The sequence below is a fragment of the Parasteatoda tepidariorum genome, chromosome 8, assembly GCF_043381705.1.
Source record: "Parasteatoda tepidariorum isolate YZ-2023 chromosome 8, CAS_Ptep_4.0, whole genome shotgun sequence".
Lineage (NCBI taxonomy): Eukaryota > Metazoa > Arthropoda > Arachnida > Araneae > Theridiidae > Parasteatoda > Parasteatoda tepidariorum.
This window is the reverse complement of record NC_092211.1, coordinates 48,143,485-48,156,407: the sequence shown is the minus strand read 5'-3', so window position 1 is coordinate 48,156,407 and position 12,923 is coordinate 48,143,485. Positions and strand designations below refer to the sequence as shown.

Below are 12,923 nucleotides of genomic sequence, written 5' to 3'. Positions count from 1 at the left end.
TTGAGTGTTTTGTGTAAAATTTTTCAGAATGAATGCTCTGAATTTGTTATGTTTGCAAATGTGTCGCACGGTAAAACAAAAATATTGCCACCATTTAAAGAAATCGGTATATTTTTTTTGTAATTTTAAAAAATCTTAGGTATTCATTTAAATATATGCCACTTAACTAAATAAATTGGTATCTTTTAGTTGCTATTTATTATTTTTAAAAAAAAAATTAGTTAACAAACTGTAGTATTTAGAAATATAAGGATTTTTTCCTCAAAAAAGAAGAGCAAATAAAATGTAGAAATAATAATCACAAAACACGTATTTACCTTATTGCTTAGCACTCCTATTTGAAGATGGGTCATTTTCATGCAAATATCCACTAAATATTTCTTTTCAATTTGAAGTTCTTATCAAGCTCTCGTTTGATAATAGATTCTCAGAAAAATTAGTATAACCGAGAACCATACTTTTGATTAAATTTGTTTAAAACTTGATAAAGTGTTTGAATGAACCATACATTTAAAGTAATTACGTTTGAAAACTCCCAGAACTAGTAAAATTTATTACGCTTCTGGCTCCACTGGAAATCCAAAAACCTTGCTATTTTTTACCAAAGTGCTTTAGAAATGATTTTGGTAAAATTCGCAATAAAACACAGCTTTATAATATGTGATCAACTTTGGTAAATGTGGTAAAATCTGGTAATTTTATCATACAACTTTAAAGCATGGCTTAAGAATCACTTATTCGGTTAATTTGTTTTTTCAGTTTTGTATTTATTTTGTATTTCTTGCAAATCAATACGATATGAAAAAAAAGATTGCCAGATGAATGGTTTAAATACCGGATGTATGGTTTAAATACCGGATGTATGTTTACCAGATAATGAAATAACCAGATAAATGGTTTTGCTTTTATGAACTAGATTTTTTTTATTAGAAATGTCATTACCATACAGTACTGTAATTACAGCAGAATTTTTTTTCTTCATGTTTTTCTACATGAATGCTTACTACTTAATTACCTAAGGATTTATTTAGTGTATTTGAACAAAAAAGACTATTTATGAATGATGCATAGGTGTATTATGGCATGACATTTCTTCCTAAAAGTCGCCTTAGTAAAAGTAAAAAATTACTATTTAACTTAAAACTTATATCAACTAAGTTATAGTAATTTGCGAAAAATTGCTAAAATCATAATGTGTAAAAAAATTTTAAAAATGTAATCGGTGAAATTATTCCAATTATAACTTCTGAAAACTGTGTTAGCAATAATTTGTTCACAAAATTATGGTTTAGCTGGATACGGTATTAAAGTTACATTAAAATTGAATGTTTTTTGAAACCAAACTCGACAAATCAGTTTTTAAATATATATTTGTGTAATCAACGTTTAGCAGGTATTTTTTTTTTTACAATAATATGACTCATTTTAGAAGCTAAGTTTGACACATTACATGGACAGTTAAGTTAATGAACACATTAAATAATCTAGAATTTTCAAGACTTATAGTTTTAATTCCTTATTATTGTCCGTTTATAAAATTATACAGACCAATCTAGAATTGTTTATTTCCTGAAATTATACAAAGTATTTTTTATGTACCAATTAACGTCATTTTTCAAACAGAATAGTTTATAAAATTCTTACAAGTGTACCTTACCACAAATAAATATTTTCAATAGAACCTCTGCAAGTGACAGTAACACCCAAAGAATTACGAATGGATGTAGGACGGACAGCGACATTCAATTGTAACGTGTCAGGAAGTCCTGTGAGATCAGTCGTTTGGAGGAAGGACATGGAATTACTGTCGTCATCGAATCCAAGTGTATTTTTTCCTTCTCAGTTTGTGGTACAACTAAGACAGCTCAAGAGGCAAGACTCTGGAATGTATCAATGCTTTGTTTATAGAGAGTCTCACTCAGTTCAGTCTTCAGCTAGGTTATTGATCGGAGGTGAGAAGAAAAATATCGAACTAGTTTCCTCAGAATAAAAATGTTTTAAATATGTTTGTATTTAAAGTAAAGATATGGTTTATTCAGTTATTAGTTAATGGAATATTTTAAATTTATTTTACAGTGGTTTCTTTTAAATATCTTTACAAATATTTTGTGATGCCTATGATGAAAGAAACATATTACATATGTTTTTGGTGATTCTCCTTGTTGTAAATTAGGTGTCGTTAATTTAAAACGTAGTGAAATTATTACACTATTAAATATTCCGGGTCAAATTGAGGTAAAAAACACCGATACTCAGATTGCCGGTACATTTTACGGCTAAATTCATTATTGATGGAACATATTACGGAAAAAAATCTGACATACCATACTTTTTACCCTAAAATCCCTTTAAGTAAATAAGTATTACCATAAAAATTACTATATAATATTTTACGATACAATTTAGTTTTAACGTGAAAAGGATTTTATGATTCATGAATGATACCCCCAAAGTGCCATTACTTTATACCGTAATTTTATCCGGAATCACTTGCAGTGTTCTCTTTCTGTATAATGTTTCATCTACGTAATTTATTTTACTAATAATCACATACTTTACTTAACTAATAAAACATATAAAGTATTTTGAATTTCTTAGAATGCTATGATTGGATTTGTAGTATCATATCTTCCCTGTTATCATATTTGATACTTAAATACTTAGAACTTTCCTACTTGAGCAAATGATTTTTTTTGCCTTTCAATCAAAATATTAAATAAAAAACATTTACCAATTTTGTCATAGGAAATGAAATAAATGTTCCATTTAATTTTTTATAATTATGTATTATCCATAAAATTTTTTCTCGCTGCAAACTTAATCTATTTGGAATCATTAATTGGATTGTTTCTCAATAACTGCTTAAAACATTTAATAAAATGAGAATAAGGTGATTACTGCATTTTTTTACTTCATAAAATAGTAATTGTTAATTTTACACCACAAACACATTTAAAACAAAGGATTAACAATTTTCTAACCCCAACAATATCCTCCATAGATGATTTTGTAGATGTGATCTAAGTGCTACTCTATTAATAATCGCCCTAAAAATGATAATAATGCCTAATTGTGAAAAAAATTACACTTTAGACACATAAAGTATACAGTTTAAGAAAAGCATATTTCGTAATAATAATTTTGCTAGCTTTAACTTGTTGGTTTTTAATGATGGAATGACGTAATAATGATCAAGCAAGATAGGATCCTATTAGCAAATTTTTTCATAGATTTAGAAAATAGCATCGATAGTAAAATGTAAGGAGTAAATACTATTTACTTCTACACACTTAGAAGCAAAACTCTCAGTTTCAACGATTCAACAATCATTTAGCTGGATTTCGTTTATTTTGAAAATTATTTAATATTGATTTATGACATATCGCGAACTATCAAATAAATGACAGAACTGTTTCCTGAAATCGGATCCTCACCGCACTACATTGTGGGAGATTGTTAACTAGAATGACGAAATATTTCTTTACTTTTGGCGAAATTCGTTTCCTCGAAAAAGTGACGATAATTGTGACAAAACATCCATACCTGGAAACAGTATCGTTAAAAACGAAGAATGTTTAGGGAAATTTGAGTATCCATTTTTTGACAGTGTATTTGTGTGAAGATTAATAAGGGCAGAAACAATGAAACATTTATTTAAAATTTAATGTAATTTTATTTAAATGGTATAAAAATTTTGATTTAATAGTAGTAAAAAATTAAAATAAACAAACGATTTGTTTCATGTTTAATTGTTTCATCAAGACTAATTTGTAATTTTTATTTAAGGAGATTGTTATTATCTAATAAAGTCCGTTCCTTTATTTATATTTATACACTTAACTATAACTTTAATTAAGTGTATTAATGGTTTTTGCTGTGTAATTTTTATTACATATAGTTATATATTTCTGAACTTGAAATCAATATAATACATAAAATATATTTTAATATTGCATTACTGATTTACAGATTTAGCACCAAAGCTCAAATCATTCTTCCCTGAAATGACTGTTCGTTCTGGAAGTTTCGTATCTTTAACCTGCATTGCAACAGGAAATCCCGAACCTCGTATTCGTTGGCTTCTTGATCGAATTTGGCCGGTAGCAACTCGTCCAGGAATTTTAGTAAGCACTTATCTAAGTTCTGAAAATGCCGTAACAAGTTACGTCAATTTTACATCTGTAGACGTTAAAGATAGCGGACTGTACACATGTGAGGCGATCAATGATGCTGGTCAAGTGATGCATTCTAAGCGCTTAAATGTATTTGGACTGCTATTCGTAAGGCCATTAGATAATGTGACCGCATTGGCTGGAGCTGGATATGCGATGACCTGTCCATTTGGTGGATATCCATTTGATGTCATAAAATGGAAGAGAGGTATAATAACTAATATCTTATGTCAGTTTTAAGTGTATTAATTTAAATTTACCAATCTAGGAAGTGCTTTATAAATGTCGAAAAAATTTAAAACTCTTTAAAAGCTGATGTATGTATTTGCTTCAAACAATAGATAGACAATATTTTTTTAAAATTTAATAAAAACATTTTTACAACTATTAATTATTATCCTTTTAGTTTTAGCAAGTGAACACGTCATTTTGAGCAAGGTAATGGATACATTTTAACAATTGTGAAAGGTTTTGCTTGTATAAGAACAAAAATGATTTAAAAAAATTGAAGAAAATCATCAGAATTAATTTCTTGTGTTTCAAACACAATGTCGCTAAAAACTATTGCTTCAAAAGTCTTTTGGTTTGTCTTTTTCCCTTCAATAATTTTACTTCTGAAAGAACATGAAATTTGCTGAAATTCAGGGCTTAGCCTGTTGTACTGAACCTGTTATGCTCAGCCTGTTATTATCAACCGGGTTGTGATTTTCCAATCCAGAGGTTTTTAACGACCGACTCTTCTGCTTTGCAATTTCTTAAGTAAATAAAAAGAAACTTAATTTTTAAAGTTTGTTTAGCTCAGGTAACAAATTTTAAGAGAAATAAAAGCTTGCATTACAATTGCAACCAACTGCAACCAAGAGAGAAATCTCCAAAATAAAGAGAGAGTCATTAGAGTCCACTAATAGATACTAATAGGATTGTAAATTTGCAATATAGTCAACTATTTAAAGCGTTTTGCCTCGCAAAATGGAGGGAAAACTGATGATTTATGATTATTCAAAAACTTAAGTAAAATCTTATCTTAAAGTAAAGTAAAATATTCTCTTAGGCAGTTTCTTTTTTTTTTAACAGAAAACTTCTATCAATTTCATATGTACGCATGCATTTAAATAAAACATGCGTTTCTTTTACGAAAAGTAATTGAATTTGAAATTTTTATTGTTTAAATACACACACACGCATATATATATATATACATAAAAATTCAGTTAGAATTGAAATTTACTTTTTAATGAAAAAATATGTCATTTTGCCAGGTACAAATCAAATTTACCAAGGGTGAAGACTAAACAAGTAGATTTTATGATACACAAGTATATAAACTATAACAGATGAAATTTGTACACAAGAACTTAAATTTAAAATCTCACAATGATAGTTAATCTCACAATGATAGATAGTTAATTCAGTCTTGTGATACAGATTATTCAGAACCAAATTACAGATGATATTAAAAGATTTAAGAAGGTANTATATATATATATATATATATATATATATATATATATATATATCCAAAAGCAAACGCCTTTCCTCAGGAATTCACAATGAAATATTTCTGTTGTCTATTCTTATGTCGTAACAATATATTTCGATTCTTACGCGTTTTATTACTCAGTAGGATACTTTAACTTTACACATTTATTCTCTTGTTTCGAATTTAAGTTTCAAACTGAGAAAAAAAAGTAAGAATATATAGTTTGATTTCAGACAATATTCCTCTACCTCTTAATCAGCGTCAACGAGTTTTCCCAAATGGTACATTTCTTATCACTGAGGTACACCATGAGGAGGACAAAGGATTATACAGTTGCGAAGTTAGTTCAAGCAATGAAAGAGTTCAACCTGTAGTGCAAACATTTCGTCTTGATATACGAGGTAAATTTTTCTTTTTACTGCAAATTACCATATCCGTTAATCAATCTATAGAAAATAATCACGCTTCTTGCAACTTTTATCAGGGGGTTAACACATCGAAAGCGTGATAATTAATTTTAGTAACTATTTTAATACAAATAGGATACGTGCCTTATAAATATTTTATAGCGTTGTATAGCTAACCCTATTCAACTATCAATGTTCAACCCCGTAGCCTTGTAGTTTTTAACCAAACCTGGAAGACAAGGGTTCACCTTTATCAAGCATTGGGATAAACAAGCCTCTGTGGAGGACTTTTTGATGGAGTGAATGAGCTAACCCGCTAACCTTCCACGATTTGTCATATGACTGGGGATTCTGACCCATGATCAGTCTACTACTGATTATATTTTACGTCAGCACCGTGGCTGGTGCGATACAAGAGCAGAATTTGCATCAACTGGCTGCAGCTGGTTCTCGAACTTGGGTCATCACCTTTAGAGACAAGTGCTCTATACCTGAGTAAACGCAAAATTGGGTAAATAACGAAAATTAAAAAAAGCAGTTTTTTCTTAATTTGATTATAAACCTTTCTATTAAATTAATTGAAAATATTTTATACCTTGAATGGCCTCCATAAAATGACCTCTCTTCAGACAATTTTATGCAAATAAACCATTATTTCAAAGTATTGTCGCCACATTTCAGTGAAAGGAAAAGAAACATAATTTTCTATGAATAATAATAAATAAATAAGTAAAAGTATAAAAGTATGAAGACAATTTTAACAAAATTCTTACAAAATTCTTACAAAAATGTTGTTACTTTTAATCCAAATGTTTGTTAATGTGTAGAGTATATGATATATATAAATATAATTTTTTTAAGATCATTAACTTTCTTGCAGCTGGACCAAAAGTGGCTCTCTTTTCATTTAAAGACAACTTACACGAAGGAATGAGAACGGTAGCCAACTGCATTGTATTAGGTGGGGATGGTCCATTAACAACAAGATGGCTTAAAGATGGACGACGGATTGAAGAACACAAGCTAAACGTCAATATATTACAGGAAGAGGATGGGTCAATTTCAATCTTGACTTTCAAAAATCTCACTCATATGCATAATGGAAACTACACATGCGTTGTAACAAATGATGTTGCTTCTGGATCAAGTAGTGCTGTTCTTACTGTTAAAGGTAAGAGAAAACCCTCTACAAAACGAATTTTTGGAGTTTTACATTGTTTTAAATTTTAAATAAGTGGTTTTATCTGTAATTGAATGTTATAAAATAAAATACATAACAAGCCAAACCATAAAAGCTTTCCTTAATAGTAATCGAAACATATATTTTTTTATTTATTATATTGTTACATGAAATAATGTCTGCCCATATATAATTTTAGCACTTCTGTCGTAATGAAGGAACGCAACATTTTAACACTAGTAGGACTGAAATTTTTACCTACTTGGAACGATCAATGCGGTCATATTGACTGCAATGAGAAAATAATGATACATATTTGATTTTCAACTCAAATTTTGCAGTATTTTATATGATAACGATCAGTTATTACATAAAAAAAAGTATTTCTCTTTCATTGAAAAATAATATAATTATTAATCAATTACATATTTTTCTAGGCATTAGCACATCATTTGAAATTAAAGTTGCTAATGAAAATTTCGTGACATTTTAATGTAATTTCAGAAAAGTCAAAGGGGCAAAAGTCAATATGCTGGGAAAACTCAAAATAAAGCACTTTCGAGAAATTTGAGATGTGTTTCTCTCATTAAAAAAAATCACGAATTTTTAGCTGCAATATCTAGGAAGTTTGAAAAATCAAAACTGACCATATTCTATAAATCCCTCGTGCAGCATAGAAAAGTTTTATTTGATCGAGCATATCCAAGCTGCTGTTGGCAGAATTTAAAAGGTTGTTTTTTCAGAAAGTTTTGTATGATTAAATACTATATTTACACTTTCACAGTTATGAATATTGCTTATGATACGGGCATTTTTTTAGATTAAAAGCGGCTTATAGTAATTATTTTTGAGTTCCTTATTCGAATAATTATTAAAGCAAGTATAAGTTAGCTTTAGCTCTGCTAATAGGTTGGATTTCCTTTCAATTTAACCGTATTGTAGCAAAACTTTTTTCTTCTTCAAAAAGTGAGCAATTTTCAGGGATGTGAAACAATGCATGTTGGGTAATTTCTGTTCTCACAAAGAAACGAACCCATTAGTTTCATGACGACATTTTCACCAAGTCACTTCTCTGAGTATCTTTTCTAGATATATCAAACTGATCAAGAAATATTTGATGACAAGTTACACAGTCAAACGTATTTTAAATTAGAACTACTAATGCCTATTTTTCATATACTGAATATATTTTGACTAGTTGTTTTCATACTATAAAAAACAAACTAGAATTTGTCACATAACTATCATTTCTCGAATGAAAAGACAAATTTGTTTTAAACTTTATAAGCCAATCACAAGCTCATAATTTGAAACTATCAGAAAAGAACTGCATAAGCAATTACAATGGATGGGTGAGTGGTAGCTGGCAGGATGGGGATTTTCTTCATGGAAAATTTTTTTTTGTGAATTTAGTCAAGTACATGATCAAAAAAAATAGATAAGCAATGGTGGAGAAAGAATGTGATCTTTCCAAGTAATACACTCAAGTCACTACAGCAGTCATTTTACCCGCTACGGTATTTCTAGGTAAGACATCATTTTATGCGTTTATTAAAAAACCTACTAAATTTTAATACCTTTGAAGACCATAAAAAGTAAGGAAAAGTCACGAAAGTCAAGGGAACTGGTACAATACTTTTAGGGCATAGCACCTCTCAAAGTTCGCTTGTGGTCAAAATGACCGTTTAGGTCATTCTAGTGTTTAAAGATGCCGAAATAATCAGACCATTTACAATTTCAGTCAACAGCCATTATTTTAAGACGCTTTTTTTTAAATCTTAACTGTTTAAACTATATTAATTAAAACGGCTCAAGAATTTTGAAAACTTTACTTAATATGCCCTCAACTAACATTTTCAAACAAACATTGTTACAACATTGATAAAACGAATGATTTATAATATGATTATGCTCCCTTATTTACTTCTAACTACCGTAAATGTCTCGAGCAAAATTGAAGCGCAAACCGCCATTTCGTTATAACTATTCCGATCAATCGTAATCTTTGTGAATTTGTGATGTCAGGCAGAAACACTAACTAAAACTTTTCATATTTATGTGTATTCAAATTATTTTCCATGACTTGGCAAAATATTGACCGGAGATTCTTCAAGCGTAAACGCATTAAGCCAGAAACTTATACAGTTAAAGTTGCTCTTTCTTCCTTTGACTTAGCTGTGCTGCATAGCGTATACGAAAGTATATGTTGCTTATTATACAATGCATATTATACAAAGAGTTATATGCCTTTGCTTTTCAGTTTAGAAACTATGAATGCTTTAAATATATTCAGCTAACTGTAATTTTACTCACTGAAATAAAAGCAAATATATTTTATTTATTTTTTTCTTCTTGAAAAACAGTATCTTTTTATAAATACTTTGGAATTTTATATGTGTATGCAATGTTTTAAATTTTTATTCAGAATATATTAGTTTTCTGATTAAAAAATTCGATTTTCATCATTTAGAATTGACAAAAATACATACCCTCAGTTAAAATGCATACTGAAAAAAATTCTTTTAAAATACTGTTAAAAGCACCTGAAATTTTATTTATCTTTGCAATTTTTCAGATTTCTTATCAGAATATATTAGTTTTCTAATTAAAAATCTAGATTACCATTATTCATAATTGTCAAAAATACATACCTCCAGTGTAGCATAAGTTATTTACACTTTTTGTAAAAATCGAAAAACAAAACAGAATATAATAAATTGTATGTTTGTTAAAACTGTAACAGTAGTTGTTTTCACTTTAATTTATCTAATCTGGGTTGAATGGTTTGTAATTGTACATCCTGCAATGTGAAATATTACTGTAAATTACTCGGAAGAGAAACATATTTTTCATTGAAAAAAAAACTGTTAAAAGAAAAATACATATTCTGTTTCTGCTTTTATCCGCTATCCACGATATGTAAAAAATTCCCGTTTCTTTTACAGTCTTCAAATTCTAGTTTTTGCCATGCAGTTTTTCTTACCAGTACAATAACTACATTTTTTTCAATTAATTTCAATTTTATATTCTATACTTGTTCTATACTATATTTTTCAGCAACTATTTTTTTTTTGAACGTCATATAAATAAAACTGCGATTCAATGTTATTGTCAAATATATAGTCAACCTGATTATTATAATTCTTTAGTTTAAATATTTTGGTAAGTTAAGTTGCCAAATATTTTACCACGGCTATTACAGTTTTATTATTTTTTTACACTTAAATATTATTTGAACAAGAAACACTTTTAAACTAAAAAAATATTATTTTTCTTCAAATTGATATGCTAGAGTTGTAGCAGTTCAAAAGACAGAGGGCTCGCTTCTCAATAAAATTTTAATATCAGGTTTGAATCACAGCTTCGACTGTAAATACGAATGACGCTATCGGCTCACACCAACCACAATGCTAGCATAGTTATTTTGTGGAATTTTTGATAAATTAGCTGTTTTTGTTTGTTAAATCAACTGAGATTGTTTGCTTAAATAGCAACACTTACGATCTTAAAAAAAAAACAGATATTTGTTTTTTAAATAGCAGTATTTTTCTACGTCGGCCTTCTGAGCCCAAGTCTGCAGGTTCGATCCCCGGCCCAGACACCGGATTTTCGGGATGCAGAAAATCCTCAACGACCATGTCGTATGATTATGCGGCATGTAAAAGATCCCTGGAGTGCCTTATTGGCTCTTGGCATTTCCGGCAAAATTAAATTCCTAGTGCACTTTAGCATCCAAATAGAGTTACGGTGCTGCCATCTAGTGTGGCAGAAACTAGACGTCCAAATTAACATGGCCAACGGTATCTCACCCATTGTGGGGGTCCTGAAAGAGAGGATACCACTTCTGGAGAACGCACAAGGTCTGCTCATGGGGAAGACTGATTGTGCAGCTCATGGGAAATAAAAAAAAATTCTATTAAATTAATGATTTTATACTAGCACATCAGCTGGCAGTTTTTTATACGTAAATTCCACAGTCTTTTTTACAGTGTATTAATTGAAGCTATATTGTTCGTAAATGTAATAGGATTTTAAATATAAATAAAATATTTCAATAATATTGAGTTATCTAGTGCCTCCAAGGTGGATATTGCGTCCAACGGATGTTTCAACCGTAGCCAACAAACCTGCGAGAATTGATTGTCAAGCGGATGGTGCTCCTTTACCACATGTACGCTGGAAAATGGCTCAAAGTGAGTATTTAGTAATTTATTGTCTACAATAGGTACCCGATTTTACTTACTTTTTATAAATATTTGCCTAAAACTTATGAAAAAAATCTGAAAAAAACTCTTATGGTGCTATTGTATGAAACTCTTTCTCTTTTTTCTTATTTTGACATAATTCAATAAACAAATTTTCGTATATTTATAGAAATTTATCTACAGAAAGGCACAAAACAAAAATTTTCTTCACTTTTCATATTGTCAAAAAAATCTAGATCAAATTTTTGTATAAAGTAACAGCACTTTTGGTACATCGTCCGTAAAATCCAATTTACCATTAAAGCCATTTTTACCTTAAAATGATAGCAGTAACATCTATTTGATTGATTAATTTTATTATAAACATTTCGATATATCAGATTTTTTGTTCTGCAGCATGTCACGGTATAAATGGATTTCATGTTGAAATTTATCAGTACCCAGTGTGTCGGTACTTTTTTACCGTAAATTGATCCGGAGGTTTTTACTATGTTCAAGGTGATACAAGTTATTTTCATTTAATTTAAACATTAAAAAAGTGTTAATAATATAATATTTCTAATTAATTAAACATTAAAATATTTTGTTACGCTATTACAGTTTCGTTATGTTACACGTTTAATGTATGAAATCATTAATTAGTTGTATTCAATTAACTTAAAACAAAAAAAAACTATAATAATTGTTTAAAAACAATAATATGGAATTTTGTTAATTTGTTTTATATGTCATCATCGATTTTTAAGAATTTATTCAAATTTTTTCTTATTGTGTAATATTTTTTGAGAATAACCACTTATATATCGAACAATCACTGCTTTTGAATACTGTTAATCTAATATCTGAAAAAGTATAAAATGGAGGTAAAAAAGAACAAAACAACTGGGTATTTTCTCTGAATTGTTTTTATAAAAAAATACATTAGGATAATTTTATTCTCATTTATATATTTTAAGTATTAAGTGTACCCGCTACAAACTATTTCTAAAGACTAAACTTGTTCACGTATATGTATAAAGTATGTATTTTTCCAGAGAAAATACGTATGTATATTGTTTAGAATGTATCAAAAATGAAGTTTCCTCTTTTGCAGATGAACTGCCTGATGAATTTCGCACAATTGTGAGTAGTTCTCACATTCATATATTGATGAATGGTTCATTGAACATTCGAAGTGTCCAAGGTTCTGATGCTGGCTTTTACCTTTGTGAAGCTAACAATGGAGTTGGTTCGGGACTTAGCGCAATCGTTAAACTGACAGTGCATAGTAAGTTAACAAATGTAATTAGAACATGATACAGTTTGAAACATTCAATTTTTGTATAAATAATTTGATTTCAGTAATAAATTTGTGTTCCCTTTAGGACATAAAATATATTTGCTTATTTGCATTAAAAAATAAATATTTACCCTTTAAAATGGAAACAACTGAATTAAGCAGTTATTAGTATTTTTTCATTACTTTAGCTGCAATCTATC

General features: G+C 28.9%; 1 protein-coding gene across 1 annotated transcript in view; it reads left to right on the top strand.

Moving 5' to 3' along the window:
- The window catches only part of LOC107452961 (cell adhesion molecule Dscam1), a 92,967-nt gene that overhangs the window by 47,967 nt on the left and 32,077 nt on the right, over nt 1-12,923 (top strand). Inside the window, exons 6-11 of the mRNA XM_043045027.2 lie at nt 1,680-1,952; nt 3,970-4,380; nt 5,886-6,053; nt 6,940-7,230; nt 11,313-11,432; nt 12,538-12,711. Of these exons, the coding sequence (XP_042900961.1) occupies nt 1,680-1,952; nt 3,970-4,380; nt 5,886-6,053; nt 6,940-7,230; nt 11,313-11,432; nt 12,538-12,711 (1,437 nt within the window). The remainder of the gene's footprint in view (nt 1-1,679; nt 1,953-3,969; nt 4,381-5,885; nt 6,054-6,939; nt 7,231-11,312; nt 11,433-12,537; nt 12,712-12,923) is intronic.